At 46.4% G+C, this 22,104-nt stretch overlaps 1 protein-coding gene across 4 annotated transcripts in view; it reads left to right on the top strand.

Moving 5' to 3' along the window:
• Positions 1 to 22,104, top strand: part of USP25 (ubiquitin specific peptidase 25) — a 156,994-nt gene that overhangs the window by 124,599 nt on the left and 10,291 nt on the right. For all 4 annotated transcript variants that reach the window (XM_030204216.1, XM_030204217.1, XM_030204219.1 and 1 more), the window contains 4 exons: positions 8,605 to 8,783; positions 9,122 to 9,197; positions 11,423 to 11,502; positions 19,318 to 19,441. In XM_030204216.1, coding sequence (XP_030060076.1) covers positions 8,605 to 8,783; positions 9,122 to 9,197; positions 11,423 to 11,502; positions 19,318 to 19,441 — 459 coding nt within the window. The remainder of the gene's footprint in view (positions 1 to 8,604; positions 8,784 to 9,121; positions 9,198 to 11,422; positions 11,503 to 19,317; positions 19,442 to 22,104) is intronic.

Here is a 22,104-nt window from a genome sequence, read left to right as displayed (position 1 = left end):
CCCGACCCTGAGGCGATGTGAGGATTCAATGTTGTTCTTGTCTGCACAAAGGAGTCTTAATGTCATTCTTCGGATGAAGGCCAAGAAGCATTGATTGTCCTCAACATATGATGCTGGGAGCTCCTGGGCATCGAGGGATTCTGCACCCGAAAAGCTGGGAGGATTGTTCCCCATCTATCCAGGAGGTGCCGATGTGCCTGTCTCCAGGCAGCCAGGACCTGACAAGTCTCAGCCCCATCAGTTCTTCCACCTGTCTCGGAGCTGGCGCCCCAGCCTTTCCCGGTGTCAGCCCTCAATGAGCCTTGCTCCCTGAGCAGCTGGATGGCATTCTGCAACAGTGTGCATTGGTATTGGAGGTGCTTGCGCCTGCCATAGAGCCCGTTGCGGCCCCACTTGGCCCTCAGCCTGCAGTGCGGCCTCCTACGCCACCTCTGTATGTGGCCCCAGTGTCGACTGCCACCCCACCTCTGTATGTAACAAAGAGGCATATTTTCAAAGCACTTAGCCTTCCAAAGTTCCATAGGTTTCTATGGAACTTTGGAAGGCTAAGTGCTTTGAAAATATGCCTGATAGTAACATAGTAAATGACGGCAGAAAAAGACCTGCATGGTCCATCCAGTCTGCCCAACAAGACAAACTCATATGTGCTACTTTTTGTGTATTACCCTACTTTGATTTGTACCTGTCCTCTTCAGGGCACAGACTGTATAAGTCTGTCCAGCACTATCCCCGCCTCCCAACCACCAGCCCCGCCTCCCTCCACTGGCTCTGGCACAGACCGTATAAGTCTGCCCAGCACTATCCTCGCCTCCCACCACCGGCTGGCTCTGCCACCCAATCTCGGCTAAGCTCCTTAGGATCCATTCCTTCTGAATAGGATTCCTTTATGTTTATCCCACGCGTGTTTGAATTCTGTTACCGTTTTCATTTCCACCACCTCCCGCGGGAGGGCATTCCAAGCATCCACTACTCTCTCCGTGAAAAAATACTTCCTGACATTTTTCTTGAGTCTGCCCCCCTTCAATCTCATTTCATGTCCTCTCGTTCTACTGCCTTCGCACCTCCGGAAAAGGTTCGTTTGCGGATTAATACTTTTCAAATATTTGAACGTCTGTATCAAATCACCCCTGTTTCTCCTTTCTTCCAGAGTATACATGTTCAGGTCATCAAGTCTCTCCTCATACGTCTTGTAACGTAAATCCCTTACCATTCTCGTAGCTTTTCTTTGCACCGCTTCAATTCTTTTTACATCCTTCGCAAGGTACGGCCTCCAAAACTGAACATCCTTCAGTGTCGACTGCCACCTAAGCTGGTACCCCTTTGAGGTCAGTGGAGGAAGATTTGCTGGAGTCGAGGCAGGAGCCAACTCCTCAACGCCCCTCTCAAGGACATGGCTCCTCAAGGTCGAGGCAGGCTCTGTCTCGGCCCTCCCACAAGGAGTTTCTGACGGACACCAATGAGGAGCGCTCATGGGAGTCAGAGAAGATCCAAGATACTTTTTGGAGGATGAGTCCTATGGTATCCCCTCTGAACCCTCTCCTCTGCTTGAAAGGAGACAGTCTCCTCCAGAGAGCCTTTCATTTCTCTCTTCTGTGAAGGAAATGTCTGATGCTATTCCATTTCATTTGGAAGTTGAGGACGAGCTCAGGGCTAAGATGCTTGAGGTCCTGGACTGCACATGTTTTCTCCTATGGAGGCTGTGACAGTCCCTCTCCATAAGGTACTCATGGAAGTCCTTGATAGAAATTGGGAGTCTCCTCTGTTGGTCCCAAGAAAATTGACACCCAGTATCGGATCTGCAGCCCACCTGGTTTTGATAGGCCTCAATTGCCTCACAATTCCATGGTGGTAGAATCCTCTCTCAAGAGAGCCAGGACTATGCCTCGGCGCCCACAGGCAGAGAAGCTAGGACCTTGGACTCTTTTGGGAGGAAGATGTTCCAGGCCTCAATGCTTGTGTCCCATATTTAGTCTTAACAGCTCTTTATGAGTGTATACTTGCGGGACTTGGTGCACAAGCTGATGGACTTGGCGAACTGTCTCCCGCTGGAGCAGGCCAATTCAGTGCACCAGCTGGCCAAGCAGAAGATGGTGTGTCAAACGTTCTTGGCCAGGGGTGCCTATCACACTTTCGACGTGGCTTCCAGGATCTCTGCTCAAAGTATAGCAATACTCAGACTCTCATGGCTGCATTTTTCTGACTTGGAACAGTTGGTTCAGCAGAGGTTGGCGGATGCCCCATGCCAGGGGGGGCCATCTGGGATGCGCACTAAATTGGCTTTGAAAACCTCCAAATTGCCCACCGAGTGCTCATTACTTCAGCTCTCAGCAAGTGCAGGTACTTGCAGAGAAACTCTCCGCCCTTCTACAGGCCCATATGGTCGAACCCGTTCCACCAGGGGAAGAATGGCAGGGATATTCTATTCCAGGTACTCCCTCGTGCAAAAGAAGACACGGGGATGCATCCCATCCTAGACCTAAGGGCCCTAAACAAATTCCTGGTCAAAGAAAAGTTCAGGATGGTTTCCATGGGTACCCTTCTCCCATAAATCAGGAAAACGATTGGCTGTGCTCTCTGGCTTTGAAGGATGCATATACTCGCATCCTGATACTTCCAGCTTACTGGAAGTATTTTCAATTTCAGCTGGGAAAACATCACTACCAGTACCGCATTTTGCCTTTTGGCCTCACTTCATCTCCCAGGGTCTTTACCAAATGTCTAGCGGTAGTCGCCTCATTGCTACGCAGACTGGGAGTCCATGTGTTCCCTTACTTCGATGATTGGCTGGTGGAGCACGTCGGAGGAATGTGCTCAGGAGTCCATGTGGAGGACTATTCAGGTGCTGGAGCTCCTAGGGCTCATTATAAACTACCCCAACACCAAATCCCATCGTCAACCTGCACAACAATTTGAATTTGTTGGAGCCCTGCTCGATATGCAGAAGGTTCAAGCTTTCCTCCCAGGACCAAGGGCAGACACTGTAGTCACCCTGGCCTCTTTGGTTCAAACCTCTCAGCAGATCACAGCTCGGCAGATGTTGAGGTTGTTAGGCCACATGGCCTTTACAGTTTGTGACACCCATGACATGCCTTCACATGAGATCAGCCCAATGGACCCTAGCCTCCCAGTGATACCAGTCTACGAGAGAGCTGGAAGATAACATCTTAGTGTTTCCAGACCTTGTTCACTCTCTGCTCTGGTGGACTGTTCGATACAATTTAATCCTGGGACTTCCATTCCAAATTCCTCAGCCTCAAAAAGTGCTGACGATGGATGCAGCGGTACTGGGTTGGGGAGCTAATATAGATGGGCTGCACACTCGGGGATCATGGTCCCTTCAGGAAACAGGTGTTAAGATCAACCTAGCCAACAGACTGAACAGGATCTTGCAACCGCACAAATGATCTCTCAACATGGACGTTGCCCACTAGATCTTTCAAGTGTGGGACACCTCCTCGGTGGATCTCTTTGCCATGGATCTCTTTGCCATTCAGCTGAATCACAAAGTCTCTTAGTTCTGCGCTAGACTTGAGCCCATGACAGACTAGCATCAGATGTCTTCCTCCTGCACTGAGGAACAGGTCTGCTGTATGCATATCCTCCCATTCCTCTTGTGGGGAAGACTTTGCTAAAATTCATGCAAGACCATGGGACCATGATCTTAATTGTGCCTTCCTGGCCTCATCAGATCTGGTTCCCTCTTCTTCTGGAGTTATCCTCCAATGAACCATGGAGATTGGAGTGTTTTCTGCCCTCATCACGCAGAACGAGGGATCTCTTCTTCATCCCAACCTTCAGTGTCTGGCCCTCACGGCCTGGATGTTAAGTGCCTAGAATTTGTTTCTCTCAGTCTGTCAGAGGGTGTCTCCCAGGTCTTGCTGGCTTCCAGGAAAGATTCCACTGAGGTGTTATTCTTTCAAGTGGAGGAGGTTTGCCATCTGGTGTGAGGGCAAATCCCTAGGTCCTCACAGTCCCTGTTTGAATAACTTCTGCACCTTTCTGAGTCTGGTCTTAAGACCAACTCCGTAAGGATTCACCTTAGTGCAATTAATGCTTATCAGCGTGTAGAGGGTAAGCCAATCTCTTGACAGCCACTAGTGTTCGATTCATGAGAGGTTTGCTTTTGTCATAGCCCCCTGTCAGACCTCCACCTGTGTCTTGGGACCTCAGTGTCATTCTCATCCAGCTGATGAGAACTTCTTTTGAGCCACTGAATTCCTGCCATCTGAAGTACATGACCTGGAAAGCTGTTAATTCAGCTTGTAGGATCAGTGAGCTCCAAGCCGTAGTAGTGGATTTATTTATTATTTATTTATGAACATTTATACCCCACTTTTTTCCACATTAAGCAGACTCAAAGTGGCTTACAATGTACAGGAATCAATTACATTTACATTAGATAAGGTAAAAGGAACAGGGTAGGAAGAAAAAAGGGAAAGGATGAGAGTATTACGTTATACTAAGTTTCATCACAACAGAGTAGTCCTCCGCATGCACCCTAAGTTTCTACCAAAGGTGTAGAGTTCCATCTGAATCAGTCGATTGTCTTGCCAACATTCTTTCCCCAACCTCATGCCCGTCCTGGCAAGAGCACCTTGCACAACTTGGACTGCAAGCGAGTATTGGCCTACTACATGGAACGGACAGGCAGTCCACCCAATTTTTTATTTCTTTTGATCCTAACAGGATGGGGGGGGGGTCGCCATTGGGAAACACACAATCTCTAATTCACTGGCAGATGCATTTCTTTCACTTGTGCCCAAGCTGGGCTGATCCTTGAGGGTCATGTCAAGGCTCACAATGTCAGAGCCATGGCTGCGTCGGCAGCCCACTTGCGGTTAGCGTCCATTGAAGAAATTTGCAAGGCTGAGACGTGGTCTTCAGTCCACATATTCACATCTCATTACTGCCTCAAGCAGCATACCCAACGCAGTAGTTGGTTCAGGCAGACAGTATTGCAGAATCTATTTAGGAACTAGAATCCAACTCCACCCTCCTATGCCCATTTTATTCTGTTCCAGGCTGCACTCTTACTCAGTTATGTATAGATACAGTCCTCACTGTTGCAAAGCCCAATTGACTAAAGTTTATTGTTTTCAGTGAGCCTGGATGCTAGGGATACCCCACTTGTGAGAATTAATGGCCTGCTTGTCCTCGGAGAAAGCAAAGATACTTGTAGCAGGTATTCTCTGAGGACAGCAGGCCTTATATTCTCACAAACCCTCCCATCTCCCCTCGGAGTTGTCTCTTATTTTTATTTTTCTTGCTGTAGTATTTAACTGCAGTAACTGTTCCCTTGTGGCAAGCGGGAAGGCACCTGCGCATGCACGGTGGAGCATGTCTCGCACTCCACAAAGTTTTTAAAGCTTGTTATAAATCCCGGACTGGACAATGCGGCTCCGCATTACCAACTTGTGAGAATATAAGGCCTGCTGTCCTCAGAGAATACTTGCTACAGGTAAATATCTTCTCTTTATTAGTAACTAGGTCTCATTGCATAAAATGGGACCTGTAGTAAAATAGCATGCATTGGTGGTAAAATAACACATCTTAATGATAACCCAGCTCTTAGAAGCCCAGCAGACCTTAAATGAACTCCAAGATGGAAGACAGAAAAGCAGATCAGGAGAAGATATATTTGAACTTTATCGTTGTTTCACACAAGAATATTCCCAACACAGGCCATGTTTCGCCCAACAGGGCTATGTCAGGGGCTATTGTATATACTGTATTGTAGAATGCTTGTGTAAAGCTTATTGTTTCTTCCAACAACTGATGTTGAATAACTTCACCAAAAACGTAAAAAACCAGCATGGGTCATAATCCTACTCATGAGGAACAACATTAGTTATAGCAAACGGAATGCTAATACCGTTTGCTATATAACTAAGGTCGTTCCTCATGAGTAGGATTACGACCCATGCTGGTTTTTTACGTTTTTAATTAAGTAAAGGAGGCAAATCTGTATTCAAAAAGATTGTTTCCTAGGGTTCTTTGCCTCCTTTACTTAACATAGCTCAAATCATGGTTCTACAGAAACCCAGAAAAGCCCGGACTGTCCTGAGTCATAACATCCTCTTTGTTGAATTGTGAAGCAAAATTGTAGGCTGGTAGTGATACTGCCGACTTTGGTGGCTGAACCTTAGGTGTACTTCACCCAAGACCATGCAGTGGCCAAAAACGTGTGTAGGATTCTGTCGGCGTTGGAGTAGGTGCATCTATAGGGATCTCCGACCATACTCATTAGCTTTGATGCGGAAAAAACATTCGATAGAGTGGACTGGGGGTTCCTCTCTGGAATTTTGCAGACCTGTGGCCTGGAGGGCTTCTTTCTGGATGCAGTTAGGGCACTATATGCGGCTCCAAGGGTGCAGATTTGGGCGAATGGGATCTGTTCAACACCTTTTGCAGTTAGGGGGATTCAGCAAGGTTGCCCATTGTCACCTTTGTTATTTGTGTTAAGCTTGGATCCCTTGATTCGAGAAATCTGGGGCAACCCTGAAATAAAGGGAATCATCGTTGGTTCTGGGGTATTTAAAATAGCAGCTTTTGCTGACGATCTTGTGGTGGTCCTGATGGATCCGCTTTCTTCCCTTCCTATGTTACTAGACAGTTTTTGCGAATATGGTGATTTTTCTGATTTTGCTCTCGAAATCGGAGGCCTGGGCAAGTTCGACCTCCCTTCGCTGTGCCTGGGGAGCAGAGTTCCCTCTGAGATGGGTGGATGATTCTTTTCGTTATTTGGGGGTGCAATTATTTATGGTCCCAGGCCTGTTTTATCATTTGAATGTGGATAAGTTGCTTTGTTTCACAGCAGAGCAGTTAGATCAGTGGAATAAGTTGCCTTTTACATAAGGACCTCAGATCTCTGTATCAACAATTGGCCTGTTTTTGTTGTGGGGGCAAGTGTCCTTAGATGTGTTAGCATTATTTGCTGTGGAAGTGGCGTCAAGGGGGTTTGGGGGTCCCAGATATCGGACATTATAACTAAACATGTCTTTCGCACCATTTACAAGATTGGATATCAATCTCTGACTTGTTTACTGATATTTCACTGGAAAGATCTCTGTTTCAGCCCTGGCACGTCTTGCATGCTGAACTTAGTTAACTGCCTCTTTGGTTATGTCAAAGTGTTTTATTTACACCTCTTTGGGTTTTGTAGAGAGTTGCTCCAGTATTGGAGTCAAGAGGTATCCAGCAGAACTTTGGTTCTCATAGTGGGTAACGCAGACTTTTCGCTGGGAATGGAAACAGCAGTTTTCAGACGTTGGAGGGGGAAAAGTATATTATTGTTGGAGCATCTTATCAAGGAGGATGGGACATTTCTCACTTTTCCTGACTTCCAAATGCAATTCAGCATGGTCAGAGCAAATTATTTTATTTTCAGCTATCACACTATATGCCTTCACTTCTCTTGAGTAGTCTGTCACGTGGCTTTGGGGTTCAGTTCAGAGAATTTTTGGAAGGAGATGCCTCAGTTTCTTGGTTTTATGGGCAAATGGCGACACATCTTCCACCGCGAAATTATCACAAGGTACTGGGAATTTTGGAAAGTGATCTTGGTAGACCTCTTCATTTAGTGGATATGGCGGCTGTCCTTGGTGCGATCCCTAGACTTGTCCATAGTTCAGCGCTACAGGAGTGCCATTACCGTACTATATAGAGAGCTTATTTTTCTCAAAGCAGAGCTTACTTAGTGGGATGTGCGGCCACCCCCAGCTGTCTGAAATGCAAGGTAGGGTATAACTTATTTTTACATGGTATCTGCAGTGCCCTCAAATTGCACAGTTTTGGAGATCACTATTTCAATATCTGTCTCTAGTACTGGGTTTTCCCCTAGGGGTGTCCATGGTTGGGGCTCTTTTTGGCTCCACTAGGATAATGGACCTGGGAAGTAGAGGGGCTAAACCTTTTGTTCTTAAAGTCTTGTATTTGGGGAAGAAAAGCACTCTTAATAATTGGCTGTTGAACTATCCACCCTCTGTTTGGTACTGGAGAAACAAACTTAATATCTTGATGCTCTGGGAATCCTTTGGAGCACATTTTGTCACCAAAATGGCAACAGCATTTTTTAAAGGTCTGGGGTGCTTACCTACAATAGGTATTGCCCAGGACACATAGCCAAAATCATTTCACTGTTGCACACCGAGTTTACGGTATTCTTTACCAGCTCTCAGGAAGTTGGAGAGGGTGGGCCTAGGGAGAGAGGATTCACTGAATCTTCACTTGCAGTCCAAGGTGTGAAGAACTAGGCTCTGACTGCTGTCTGTTGTATGAGGGCTTTTGATTTTTTTTAAGGGGGAGGGTTTGGGACTGTTGTTCTGTTGTGTGGGTTGGATGGTTGTAAGTTTGAATTTTCAATAAACAGATTTTCATAATAATAAAGATTGATATCCTGCTGTCCTCAGAAAACACTTGTTATAAATAAACAATTTCTCTTTACCCTCATAAAAACTTTTGATCATTGCCCCATTCATGAGTAAAATATATTATTGTAAATTATTATAGGAATAGTATGTATAGTGCAGAACTACTAGACATTATGCTTTATTATTTCATTTTTTTGCATTCTGTATTACATTCTTTCTGCAACTTTTTTTGCAGGCTATCAAACTGGAGTATGCTCGTCTGTTAAAATTAGCCCAGGAGGATCCCTTACCAGAACGTGATTACCGCTTACACCATGTGATCATTTACTTCATCCAGAACAAAGCGCCAAAGAAGATTATCGAGAGGACGTTACTGGAGCAGTTTGCAGATCGCAACTTGAGTTTTGATGAACGGTAATAAGAAAAAAAGTAGTATGATATTTTCCTTGCTGTGGTGTGAGTTCTGTCATGCATTTTTCTGCTGGCTTGCATTTTCCTTGGTATGGTTGGGGGGAGTTTGCTTATGTTCTTGGGAAGACTCAAGAAAATTTTACTTGCCTGTCACATTTTAATGGTGTACGTTGCTTGTCCCAGCATTCTGTCCTTTATGGCTGATGATTACAGATGACCCTTCCGTATCTCAGCTACATCAGGCTTTCACTTATACCTTCAACTAAGACGTCACTGCCCACCACAAGAGCCATGGTTTCATCTCACAACTGTTTTTTTTAAACACTTTTGTTCTTTCAAAGGTGCCGTAGCATAATGAAGGTGGCCCAAGCCAAACTTATGATAAAGCCTGACGAAGTGAACATGGAAGAATATGAGGTTAGAGCTATGTCTGAATTAATTAGAAGATTCAGTGTATTCTCAGTAATTAAAAAAAAAAGTTAAATTAGAAGGCAGAGGAGTTAGGATATCATTAAAGCCACTTTTGTGTGTACTCCATAGGTTTGAATCATACACATAATGGGGGCAGTTAAGTGGTTTCTTTGGGCAAAATTGTTTTGATTTTTGTTAAATTATATTTTAGATTTATATCACAGTAAATCAAGAAGAAAATATGAAATAAAATCAACAGCAGTAAGACAAATGAAAAACAAAGACCTGCTGTATATCAAGCTCACATTGAGGGAAAGAGATGAATTCAAACTGAAAAGTTAAAATAAGAAAAAAAAAACCTATTCTGAAACCACCAAATGTCACCCCATAAAAAAGCAAATCGGAAGAGCACATTTTTATGTTGCAAGAAATTCACCAAATGAATTGTGTAAGACAGTGGTTCCCAAACTTCCTTCGATCACGGCGCCCCTAGGCTACACATTTCCTCTCAAGTCTCTCCCCTTCCCCTGTCTCTATCGCCGCCAATGGTATTAAGTCCTACCTGCCATCCAGCTTCTGCCCACCTCTCTCCCCCTTCCATCCAGCTTCTGCCCACCTATTCTCTCTCTCTTTTATCCAGCTTCATCTCACCTTTTCGCTTTCTCTTCCCAGCATCTGCCTCCTCTATACTCCCCCTCCCCCTCATACACACACACCCCTGCCGCTGCTGCTTCTCTAGACCAACAGCAGCGGCAAATCAAGCTTAAGTGTCGTCGTGTGTCCTCTCCCCTACACACACACACACACTCACACCTTAATAGGGAACTAACTTTGTTTTGGGTTGCTGGAGCCACAACATAACAAACCACCTTGCAACCCAGAACAAGAAGGTTAGTTCCCTATTAAGGATAAGCTTGTGTTGCTGCTGCTTATAGAGAAGCAGCAGCAGCGGATTGGGTGATGGTGAGAGAAAGGTGATAACAGTATGCCAAGGCATCCTTTCTAGTCCATACACAGTTTGGGAACTGCTGGTGTAAGAGAAGATCTGTTCCTTTGATACATTCACAGAGAAACCCAGGGTAGGACATTGAATGACATTTTTCCTATGAAGTTGCATGAGCTTATCCACATTGAGAAATATGCATATTCTCTTGACTACAAAAGGAAACTTCCCTTGTCCAAAATTAAGATTTTATCAGATTTAGTGGTGAAAGTGACTAAGAAAAGTGGCTTGAGTGCATCTCAACCTGAGATACTTCCAAGAAAGCAGACAACTCAGCTATTTGTTGAAGTTACCACTTTCAAGATGCCCTCATCCACTTTCTCCAACTTAACATTAAACAGCAAATAATAAACGTTGGAGATACCCATTGTGTCCACTGCTGAAAAATTCAAAATGTCCTGTACATTTTGAGAGTCCAAGAGAAGATGGTAATGAGGTTTTTGGAAAACTGAGAAATCAAAAGGTTCCTTGCTTTAATGGCATTTTCCAAACGCTCAGGCTTACAATGAATAGAAATATCCTTAAATATGGGGCAGCCCATGTGACAGTGCTGCAGGAGGAATAGACCGCGATCAAATCAGGCAGCTTTTAGTAGATTCTTGTCTTTGACGTCTCAGGGTAAGGGATTGAAGGTTTACAGTTCACCCCTCCAATGATTTCTCCTTTCAGTTAACCAGGTACACAGCTCTCCCTCCAGCAAAAAGTGTTTTAGTTGGGTAAAAATGGACCGAGAGTTACCATTCTTCAGTGCATTTGAAAATATGTGTGAAGATTGGAAAAAGGAAATTATTTATGCAGGTAGCATTTTTTAGTCACCCAGCAAAGTTTGACCCCTCACAAAAATCAGAAGTCAGTACATACATTGTAGCTGCAGTAATTTCAAAGGGAAAGTCCATACATACTTTCCCTTGGAAGACTGGTGCAAAGACCATGGGTTACAAGTACAGACAGACTTAATACCACTTCAGGCACTTTGACTATTGTTCCCAAACTCTGCAAACATGCAGCATTAAACTGTACATTTCATCGCAATAAGCAAGGTGGTCCTAGGCCATCCTTGGTACGCCATAAGGTTAAGATGCAATCTAGAAGTCAGATTTCTTAATCTGTGCCAGTGCTTTTGATATTGATAGCTTCATGGAAGCAGTTTAAGAGGTTATAGTGTAATTGTTTTGCCATGGTACTTGACGTTTGACAAGTAAAAACGGACTATTCTTTTCTTGTGCAGATGTGGCATCATGATTACAGGATGTACAGGGAGATAACAATGTATATCATGATAGGACTGGAATTATTTCAAAGCAAGAGGTAAGAGGAAATATTAGTAAAGGGGGACTTGGATTTAGCTCATGCATTTTTCAGTAGTTCAAGATAAGTTCCATTTGTGTGCATCTATCTCTGTGTATAGTTTTTAAAATTTGGTCACTGTTATGTAAGATTAACAGAGCCAATTAATGATTGGTTCAGAAGCTTCCTCCTTTCTCATATTACACCTTGTTTCGAAAGGACTTTTTTCCTGTTTTTATGCTTGTCAAAAATAGTTTAACTGAATAATATCCATAGAGTACAGGGCAGAGCCAGCATTTTCCTGATTTTATTTTTAATTTAAAAAAAGAGAGAGAAATGATTTGGTACCAATATGAAATCAGAAGGTATATTTATAATAGTCTTAATAGGCACTATGCATGACATCCAGTGATGTAAGGAATAATCATTTCACACTGGTTCATACAAAAACAACCCACTTGGCTTTCCTTCCAAATTCCTGGCTTACCATCTGCTGGAACAAGGGTTGGCATGTGATGTTATGAGCCTTTTTTTACAACTAATTGGCGATTTTTCTCCTGTGTTATATCCCTTCCAACGTGGCTCATTCATTGCAATAATAGTGCTCGGATGAGGACATAAACCAATATTTTTTTGGAACCTTGTAGTTATGGACCTTGAATCTGGCCACTAGGTGTCACCATTGCACAGTAGCTATGACTTTACTTGGGAGCAATGAATGCCACCTCCTTAGTATTGCCAGCCCTGGCCTTAGCAGGGAGCAGGAGGCCCAAGTCAAGAACTAAATCTAAGTCCCTCTGCAGAACAGTAGACGGCACTGTCTTTGAGAGACCAGGCTGGTTTCACCAGCCAATCTTGGGCAGCGTCACATATTTCATAAAGGACCTCAGAATGTATGAGGCAGAGGCACAGTTTATATATAAGACTAAACATAAACAATATGTTTTCTACAATAAACCTATGACTTGTCGCTTCTAGTAGAGTGAGTTGTTTCAGCTTATGGGATCATCTCGGGGACCGATATTCTGGAACAATGTGAACCTGGATTTCTCTACCACAGAACATTAGAAGGAATTGAAGGGAGGGGCAGCTGCCAGGTGTCTGTGTCAGCGCTGCAGAAGGTCTTAGTTTCAGCAGTTGTTTTTCAAATTGAATTCCATTTTGGTGATATGTCTGGGCTTTTTGTTTTTATCCTGGGAAATTAAATATAGAAAAAGGTATCTAAGCACAGCCCCTTCATAGCAAGTCACTCAGGGGGTCTTTTACTAAAGCCCATTTTATTCCTGTGGGCCCTGCTGCAGATAACTCGAGCTAAGCTTTAATAAAAGACCCCCTGAGTAACTTGCTCTGAAGGGGCTGTGCTTAGATACCTTTTCTATATTTAATTTTTACACAGGCACACATTTGCAGCAGACAAATATTTTGCCAGTATATTGAGAAGTAGACTTGTTTAGGCAGTACTACTATTCTTATTTCTACCTTTATTGTCTTGTGAATAAAACTAACATTTACTGCAATTTTAGAGTAAGTTCAACTTGTAGCAGCTCTGAAAAAATAGTTTAGTACAGGTCCCAATAAACAAGTTTGCATGCTCTGAAGTGAAGTTTATATAACACTGCTCTAGTCTCAAACCCCTCTGGAAAGTAGGCTTCAGTGAGTGTAGAGCCCTCATAGGTTGTCCCTTTTGGACTCTGAATGGAAGGAAGATATGTGGTGTGCTAAGGAGAGGGAAAGTTTGCCAAAAAATGAAGATACCGTCTCGGACAGAAGCGCCCATAACATTTTTACAAAAAATATATTGTAATGTAAAAAGTATGTAATAATCTTTCTCCGAGGACAAGCAGGCTGCTTGTTCTCACGATTGGGTCGTCGACCGCGATGGCCTAGGACACCGGCAAATCACTAGCAAAAAATAAAAACTTCTCAAATCCACTGGCGCGCGGTCAGAGCGAACCGCACATGCGCGAACGGCTTCCTGCGGCGTGAGCGTGCCCTCTCAGTTTCTTTTTGTCCGTGATCATTGAGTGACACGTATTTTTCACTGCGCTCAGTTTTTCGGCTCAGGAGGCGTTATTTAGTGTTTATCACTCCCCCTTTCTTTCCTTTTTTCCTTCTCTTAGTAGCTTTTTACAATATATTTTTTTTTTAATTAGGTTTTTTTCCCTTATTTCTTAGTTTTTGTCACTTCTTTAAGTTTCCTTCCTTTTTTCGTCGCAGCCGCCTTTTAGGCTGCTCGACCGGGTCTTCTTTTCCTTTTTATCTGGCACGATAAAGTCCTTTAATTTCGCAGTCGCCATTTTTCCGTCCATGTCATCAAGGACTCCCAGCGGCTTCAAGCATTGTACTCGTTGCAACTGGACCATCTCGGGTACCGACCCCCACGCGTGTTGTTTCCGGTGCCTTGAGCCCGAACATTTGCCAGCTGCTTGTAAGCTGTGCTCTCTAATGAAAAAATGGACCCAAGTGTCTCGGGAAGCTCAACGTGAAAGACTTTCCACTGATCGGTCCAGTCCTTCGACATCGGTACCGAGGTCGACGAAGTCGAGGGAAGCATCAACTTTGAGAATGCAGGTAATAGCTGCCGAACGACCACATTGCGCTGGGAGCAGCAAGGCATCGAGTGGGCCCCCCAGGACCGACCATTGTCAGACCCGGCCCCGAGGAGGCATGAGGGTCGAGCGAAGGCTAAGAAGCACAGTCATCATTCTCCTTCCATGCACGGTACCAAGAGCTCTGGGGAGCCGAGGGATTCGGCACCAGGGAAGCATCTGCGCCGAGATGACCGCTCACCCTCTATACAGGAGTTGCCGATGTGTCAGTCTTCTGGCAGCTTGTTACCGGCTCTCGAGCCCCCTCAGATTCTGCCACCGGCCCCGCAGCCTTTCCCGATGGAGGCTCTCGACGAGCGAATCAGGGCCCTTCTTCCAGAGCTTCTGGAGGGATTGCTGAGCCAGTCTGTATCGGTGCCAGGGGTGTTTGCGCCAACTGCATCAACTGTGGAAGCGGCATCTGGGCCTTTGCCTGTGGTGAGGTCCCCGTCCTCGTTGCCGCTTGTGGTATTGGCGTTGGTTGCCACCTCGGTCGATTCTCCCTCAACATCGGTGAAGGAAGCCTCGCTGCAGTTCAGGCAGGAGTCGACTTCTTGACATCCCCCTCGAGGCCATTGTTCCTCGACGTCGAGACAGGTTCGGGCTGCTCTTAGAGAGCTTTTGTCCGATACCGTTGAACAGTGCTCGTGGGAGGAAGCGGAAGATCCCAGGTACTTTTCTGAAGAAGAGTCCTATGGGGTCCCCTCTGATCCTACTCCACCTATTGAAAGAAGGATGTCTCCCCCTGAGAGTCTTTCTTTTTCCTTCTTTGTACGGGAAATGTCTAAGGATATTCCCTTCCCCGTGGAGGTTGTGGATGAGGGCCGAGATGCTCGAGGTCTTAGACTATCCTTCTCCGCCCGCAGAGGTTGCAACGACTCCCTTGCATAACACACTCAGGGAAGTTCTTATTTGAAACTGGTCGTTCCCTCTATCTAATCCAGTAGTCCCCAAAAAGCTGAGTTGCAGTACAGAGTCCATGGAGAACCAGTTATGGTGAAGGCCCAACTACCTAACGATTCCATGGTGGTGGACTCTGCTCTCAGAGGAGCCAAGAGTACTAGAGACTATGCCTCAGTGCCCCCAGGCAGAGAGAGTCTAGGACCTTGGGAGAAAGACATATCGGGCCACTAAGCTCGCAGCCAAGATCCAAACATACCAGCTCTACACGAGCATCCAGTGAGGCAACTGTCCAGTTTGGTTGAAGCACTTCCTCAAGAGCTCGCTGAACCTTTTCACTAGGTGGTCAGGAAGCAGAAGGCATGTCGCAAATTCCTGGCCAGGGGTACTAACGACACTTTTGATGTGGCATCCCGAGTAGCTGCTCAAGGTATAGTGATACACAGACTCTCATGGCTGCGTGTCTCTGACCTGGATCATAAGACCCAGCAGCGAATGGCGGATGTTCCTTGCCGGGGGGATAATCTTTTTGGAGAAAAAGTAGAGGACATGGTCGATCAGATCAAGAAGCACCATGATGCTATGGATTCTCTGTCACGCCGGGCGTCTTCTGCTACCGCCTCCTCATCTAGGAGGTTTTTTGGAGGGAAGAGGAGTGCTCCCTATTCCTACAATAGGCGTAGGTACACTCCTGCTTCTCGGCAGCCTGTCCAGGCTCAGTCCCAGCATGCTCGTTCCCGTCAACGGCGTGCAACTAAGGCCCCTGCAGCTCCCCAGCAAAAGCAAGTGACGGGCTTTTGACTGGCTCCAGAGCAGCATAACCTCAGAAAAAGTGTCCGTGCCGGATGACTTGCCAGTCGGAGGAAGGTTGATATTTTTTCACCAAAGGTGGCCTCTTATAACCTCCGACAGGTGGGTTCTTCAAATAGTTTGATTAGGATACACTCTGAATCTGGAATCCATGCCTCCAAATTGTCCACCGGGAGCTCAATCTTTCAGCTCCCAGCACAAGCAGGTACTTGCAGAGGAACTCTCCGCCCTTCTAAAGGCCAGTGCGGTCGAACCCGTTCCACCAGGGGAAGAAGGGCTGGGATTCTATTCCTTGTGCAAAAGAAAGCAGGGGGGATGCGTCCCATCCTAGACCTAAGGGCCCTGAACAAATTCCTAGTCCAAGAAAAGTTCAGGATGGTTTCCCTGGGCACCCTTCTTCCCATGATTCAAGAAAACGATTGGCTATGCTGTCTGGACTTGAAGGATGCCTACACAAACATATCGATACTCCCAGCTCACAGGAAGTATCTTCGATTTCGGTTGGGAACTCGGCACTCTCAGTACTCTGTACTGCCCTTTGGCCTCGCATCTGTGCCTAGTGTCTTCACAAAATGCCTGGCAGTTGTCGCAGCATCGCTATGCAGACTGGGAGTGCATGTCTTCCCTTATCTCAACAATTGGCTGGTGAAGAGCACCTCGGAGGCAGGCCCTCTACAGTCCATGTGGATGACTATTCAAGTGCTAGAGCTACTGGGGTTTGCAATCAATTATCCCAAGTCCCACCTTGTCCCGGTTCAGAAATTGGAGTTCATTGGAGCTCTGTTGGACACACAGATGTCTTGAACATATCTTCCCCAGGCAAGGGCAGACAGTCTCCTGGCCCTAGTATCCTTGGCTCGAGCGTCTCAACAGATCACAGCTCGGCAGATGTTGAGGCTCTTAGGGCATATGGCTTCCACAGTTCATGTGACTCCCATGACACGCCTACATATGGGATCAGCTCAATGGACCCTAGCTTCCCAGTGGTGCCAGGCCACAGGGGATCTAGAGGATGTGATCCATCTCTCCACCGACTTTTGCAGTTCCCTTCAGTGGTGGACCATTCGATCCATTTTGACCTTGGGACGTCTGTTCCAAATTCGTCAGCCGCAAAAAGTGCTGACGACAGATGCATCCCTCCTGGGATGGGGAGCTCATGTAGATGGACTTCACACTGAAGGAGCTTGGTCGTTTCAGGAAAAGGATCTTCAGATCAACCTCCTGGAATTACGAGCGATCTGGAACGCTCTCAAGGCTTTCAGAGATCGGCTGTCCAATCAAATCATTCTAATTCAGACAGACAATCAGGTTGCTATGTATTACACCAACAAGCAAGGGGGCACCGGATCTCTCCCTCTGTGTCAGGAAGCCATCAGGATGTGGCTTTGGGCGCACCATCACGGCATGTTTCTCCAGGCCATGTATCTGGCAGGCATAAACAACAGTCTGGCCGACAGGTTGAGCAGGATCATGCAACCTCACGAATGGTCGCTAAACATGGCCGTTGTCCACAATATCTTTCGAGAGTGGGGCACCCCCTCGGTGGATATTTTTGCCACTCGGATTAATCACAAAGTCCCTCAATTCTGTCCCAGACTTCAGGCCCACGACAGACTAACGGCATCTCCTTCATTGGGGGACAGGCCTTCTGTATGGTTATCCTCCCATTCCTCTAGTAGGGGAGACTTTGCTGAAACTCAAGCAAGACCGTGGAACCATGATTCTGATTGCGCCTTTTTGGCCCCATCAGATCTGGTTCCCTCTTCTTCTGGAGTTGTCCTCCGAAGAACCATGGAGATTGGAGTATTTTCTGACCCTCATCACCCAGAACGAGGGGTCGCTTCTACATCCCAACCTCCAGTCTCTGGCTCTCATGGCCTGGATGTTGAGAGCTTAGAATTCGCCTCCTTGGGTCTTTCAGAAGGTGTCTCCCGAGTCCTGCTTGCTTACAGGAAAGATTCTACGAAAAGGTGTTTTTCTTTCAAATGGAGGAGGTTTGCCGTCTGGTGTGACAGCAAGGCCCTATATCCTTTTCCTTGTCCTACACGGACCCCGCTTGAATACCTTCTACACTTATCAGAGTCTGGTCTCAAGACCAACTCCGTAAGGGTTCACTTTAGTGCACTTAGTGCTTATCATCAACGTGTAGAGGGTAAGCCTATCACTGGAGTGCCTTTAGTAGTTTGTTTTATGAGAGGTTTGCTTTTCTCAAAACCCCCTGTCAAACCTCCACCAGTGTCATGGGATCTCAACGTCGTTCTCACCCAACTGATGAAAGCTCCTTTTGAGCCACTGAATTCCTGCCATCTGAAGAACTTGACCTGTAAGGTCATTTTCTTGGTGGCTTACTTCAGCTCGTAGAGTCAGTGAGCTCCAAGCCCTGGTAGTGCATGCACCTTATATCAAGTTTTATCACAACAGAGTAGTCCTCCGCACACACCCTAAGTTCTTGCCGAAGGTGGTGTCGGAGTTCCATCTGAACCAGTCAATTGTCTTGCCAACATTCTTTCCCCGTCCACACACCCGCCCTGGTGAGGACAAGTTGCACACCTTGGACTGTAAGAGAGCATTGGCCTTTTACGTGGAGCGGACTAAGTCCTATAGACAGTCCGCCCAGTTGTTTGTTTCTTTTGACCCTAACAGGAGGGGAGTCGCCATCGGAAAATGCACAACCTCTAATTGGCTAGCAGATTGCATTTCCTTCACTTATGCCCAAGCTGGGCTGACTCTGGAGGGCCATGTCACGGCTCATAATGTTAGAGCCACTTGAAGTCAGCCTCCATTGAAGAGATTTGCAAGGCTGCAACATGGTCATCAATCCACACATTTACATCTCACTACTGCCTTCAGCAGGGTACCCGACGTGATTTGGGCAGTCGATTTGGGCAGTCGGTGCTGCAGAATCTGTTCGGGGTTTAGAATCCAACTCCACCCCCCTAGGCCCATTTTTATTCTGTTCCAGGCTGCACTCTCACTTAGTTGTGTTTCCTTTTAGGTCAATCTATGTTATGTCCTCGCCATTGCGAGGCCCAATTGACCAATATTCATTGTTTTGAGTGAGCCTGGGGGCTAGGGATACCCCAATCATGAGAACAAGCAGCCTGCTTGTCCTCAGAGAAAGTGTAGATACATACCTGTAGCAGGTATTCTCCAAGGACAGCAGGCTGATTGTTCTCACAAACCCTCCCTCCTCCCCTTTGGAGTTGTTCTATTCTCTGTTTTGCTTTTTATTAAACTGAGAGGGCACTCTCGCACCGCGGGCAGGAAGCCGTTCGCGCATGCGCGGTTTGCTCTGCCCGCTTGCCATTGCGTTCGAGAAGTTTTTGTTTTTTGCTAGGAATTTGCCAGTCTCTTGGGCCATCATGGACGACGACCCAATCGTGAGAACAATCAGCCTGCTGTCCTCGGAGAATACCTGTTACAGGTATGTATCTACACTTATTTGTAAACTGTTCTGTTGAGGGCTTGAAAGATTTCATTATTTCTAGGACCTGTTAATTTACATTGCCGTTTTCTTATACTTTTTCCTGGCTTTTAGTTATGTGGAAGCCTTGGTGTATCTCCTCTATGCCTATCAGTATAACAAAGAGCTCGTATCCAGAGGCCCATACAGAGGACACGATGAGGACTTAATATCACACTACAGGAGAGAGTGCTTGCTAGTAAGTTGAAAAGATGATGTCCTCCTTAGTCATTTGTGGAGTGCCTTTGTGCAGTTTACGTAAGTATCAATAAAGTTAGTGTTTAGAGCAAGAATCATTTGCTTCTTAGCTAGCTATTAAGCCTCACTGTTATTCTTAGACTTCAGTATCAAATTGTAGCACCATTGCAGCAGAAAATTTGTATTGTGGGCCAGCATTCTGGGAGCCAGAACCTAGAGAAATACAGGTGAGGTGTGTTTATGTTTGTGTTTTTATTTTGGCACATGATGAAAAGTTAAACTAAGAGAGAGCCAAACAATATGATGTTTGTTAGTTTTCCAGATCACCAAGGCTCCTGCTCTAATATTCAATGGTTCTCTGTCAATCTTACAATCAGATGTGCATTGAGCTCTTTGAATTTAATGGGCAGATGTAATTTTCTTTTCCCATATGGATTAATTTAGTGCCATAAGTGTTAGAACAAAGGGAGACAGATGTGCCATGGCACTCCCAAACTTTTCCATCTCTCCTTTCCCACAAGGTTTCTTCCTGAACCTCCCACCCCCAGCAGTGCTACAATCAGCATAACTGCAGAAGCATCGTATCCTGCTAGGTCGGGGCCTTGGGCATCTGCACCGGCTTAAGGCCTGCCTGCTTCTGCCCCCTCTGAATCAGGAAGTTTGGAAGGGGTGGGAATTGGCAGGCATTAAGCATGCACATATGCTCAAGGCCCCACGCCAGTCAACCGCCCGCAATACCTATTTTGTTATGCCAATTGTAGCGACATTGCACCAGAGGAGGGAGGAAAGGAAAAAGATACCTCGTGGGGGAGGGGGCGATAGATACTGCTGGCCATGGGGGGGGGGGGGGTGATGCTTAACAGTTGGGGAGGGAGGAAAGGAGTGAGATGCTGGATAACATGGGGGGCTTGAGATGTGGGAAAGGAGAGAAATGCTGTACAAAATGGGGAGGGGGTTGAGAGGTAGGAAAAGAAAAAAATGCTAGATACCATGGGGGGAGGGAAAGTGAGATATAGGGAAGGAGAGAAATTTGGATACCACAGGGACTAGGCTAGTTGGAAAGGTAGTGAAAGAGATGCTGGATGCCATAGGGTGGAGACTAACAGGCTTATTTTCGACAGAGAAGGATGCTCATCTTTCGACACAAATCGGGAGATGGGCATTCTTCTCTCAGGGTCGCCCAAATCGGCATAATCGAAAGCCAATTTTGGGCGTCCCCAACTGCTTCCCATTACTGGGACGACCAAAGATCCCGGGGGCGTGTCGGAGGCGTAGCGAAGGCGGGACTGAGGCGTGCCTAACACATGGGCGTCCTCGACCGATAATGGAAAAAAGAAGGGCGTCCCTTACGAGCACTTGGCCGACTTTACTTGGTCCATTTTTTTCTTACGACCAAGCCTCAAAAAGGTGCCCGACCTGACCAGATGACCACCGGAGGGAATCGGGGATGACCTCCCCTTACTGCCCAAGTGGTGACTAACCCCCTCCCACCCTGAAAAAAAAACTTTAAAAACTTTTTTTGCAGGCCTCAAATAGCATACTCGGGTCCATCACAGCAGTATGCAGGTCCCTGGGGGGGGGGGGGGTGTTTGTGTCAGCGGAGGCATTACGAAGGCGTGGACGTCCTTTCAAACATTTTGGGCGTCCTGAACGCCCCCCCCCCCCCCCCCCCCCCCACAGGGACGGCCAAATTTCAAGGGAGTGGAGTGGAGGAGTGGCCTAATGGTTAGAGCATGGTCTTGCAATCCAGAGGTGGCCAGTTCAAATCCCACTGCTGCTACTTGTGATCCAAAATCCAAATAAATAAATAAAGGGGGTGTCGGAGGCATAGCAAAGACATGGACGTCCTTCTCACAGAAACATCCACATTTTGGATGTCAACAACTGCCTGTCGCAGGGACGGAGGCATAGCGAAGGCACCTAACACTTGGATGTCCTTCACCCATACTAAAAAAAAAAGACGTCCCTGACAAGCACTTGGACGTTTTCACCTGCAGTTGTATTTTTTAAAGATTGTAGACGGCAATTTATTTAAGGTTGTAGACATCTATTATACACGCAGCTTGTCTGCGTGTATGAAGCCGTCTTGGCATGTGCAGAGCAGCCATGCATAACACTGGCTTCCCCTCCTTAGGAAAGAAATCTTGTGCAAATGAGCTAACAGCGAGCAGCTCATTTGCGTGCGATTTCCTTCATGCATGCCCGTTCCTTTCCGAATCACTAAGAGATCAGTAAGGGAAGGGCTTTTTCCGTTCCATTAGTGCATCAATTAGTCCACTGCAGTGCCCCCTAGGGTGCCCGGTTGGTGTCCTGGCATGTCAGAAGGACCAGTGCACTACGAATGCTGGCTCCTCCCACGACCAAATGAGTTGGAGTTGGTCGTTTTTGAGATGGGTGTCCTCGGTTTCCATTATTGCTGAAAACCAGGGACGATCATCTCTAAGGTCGACCTAAATGTTGAGATTTAGGCGTCCCCGAGTGTATTATCGAAACGAAAGATGGCCGCCCATCTTGTTTTGATAATACGGGTTTTCCCGCCCCTTCGCGGGGACGTTCTGCAAGGACACCCTGAGGAAAACTTTGGCGCCCCGTTCGATTATGCCCCTCTAAGGGATGTAAGGGAAGGGGAGATGCTGGGGTTGAGGGTGAACCTTGAGCACCCCC

Source organism: Microcaecilia unicolor, chromosome 5, assembly GCF_901765095.1.
Source record: "Microcaecilia unicolor chromosome 5, aMicUni1.1, whole genome shotgun sequence".
NCBI classification, from domain to species: domain Eukaryota; kingdom Metazoa; phylum Chordata; class Amphibia; order Gymnophiona; family Siphonopidae; genus Microcaecilia; species Microcaecilia unicolor.
This window is presented reverse-complemented; position numbering and strand designations above follow the sequence as displayed.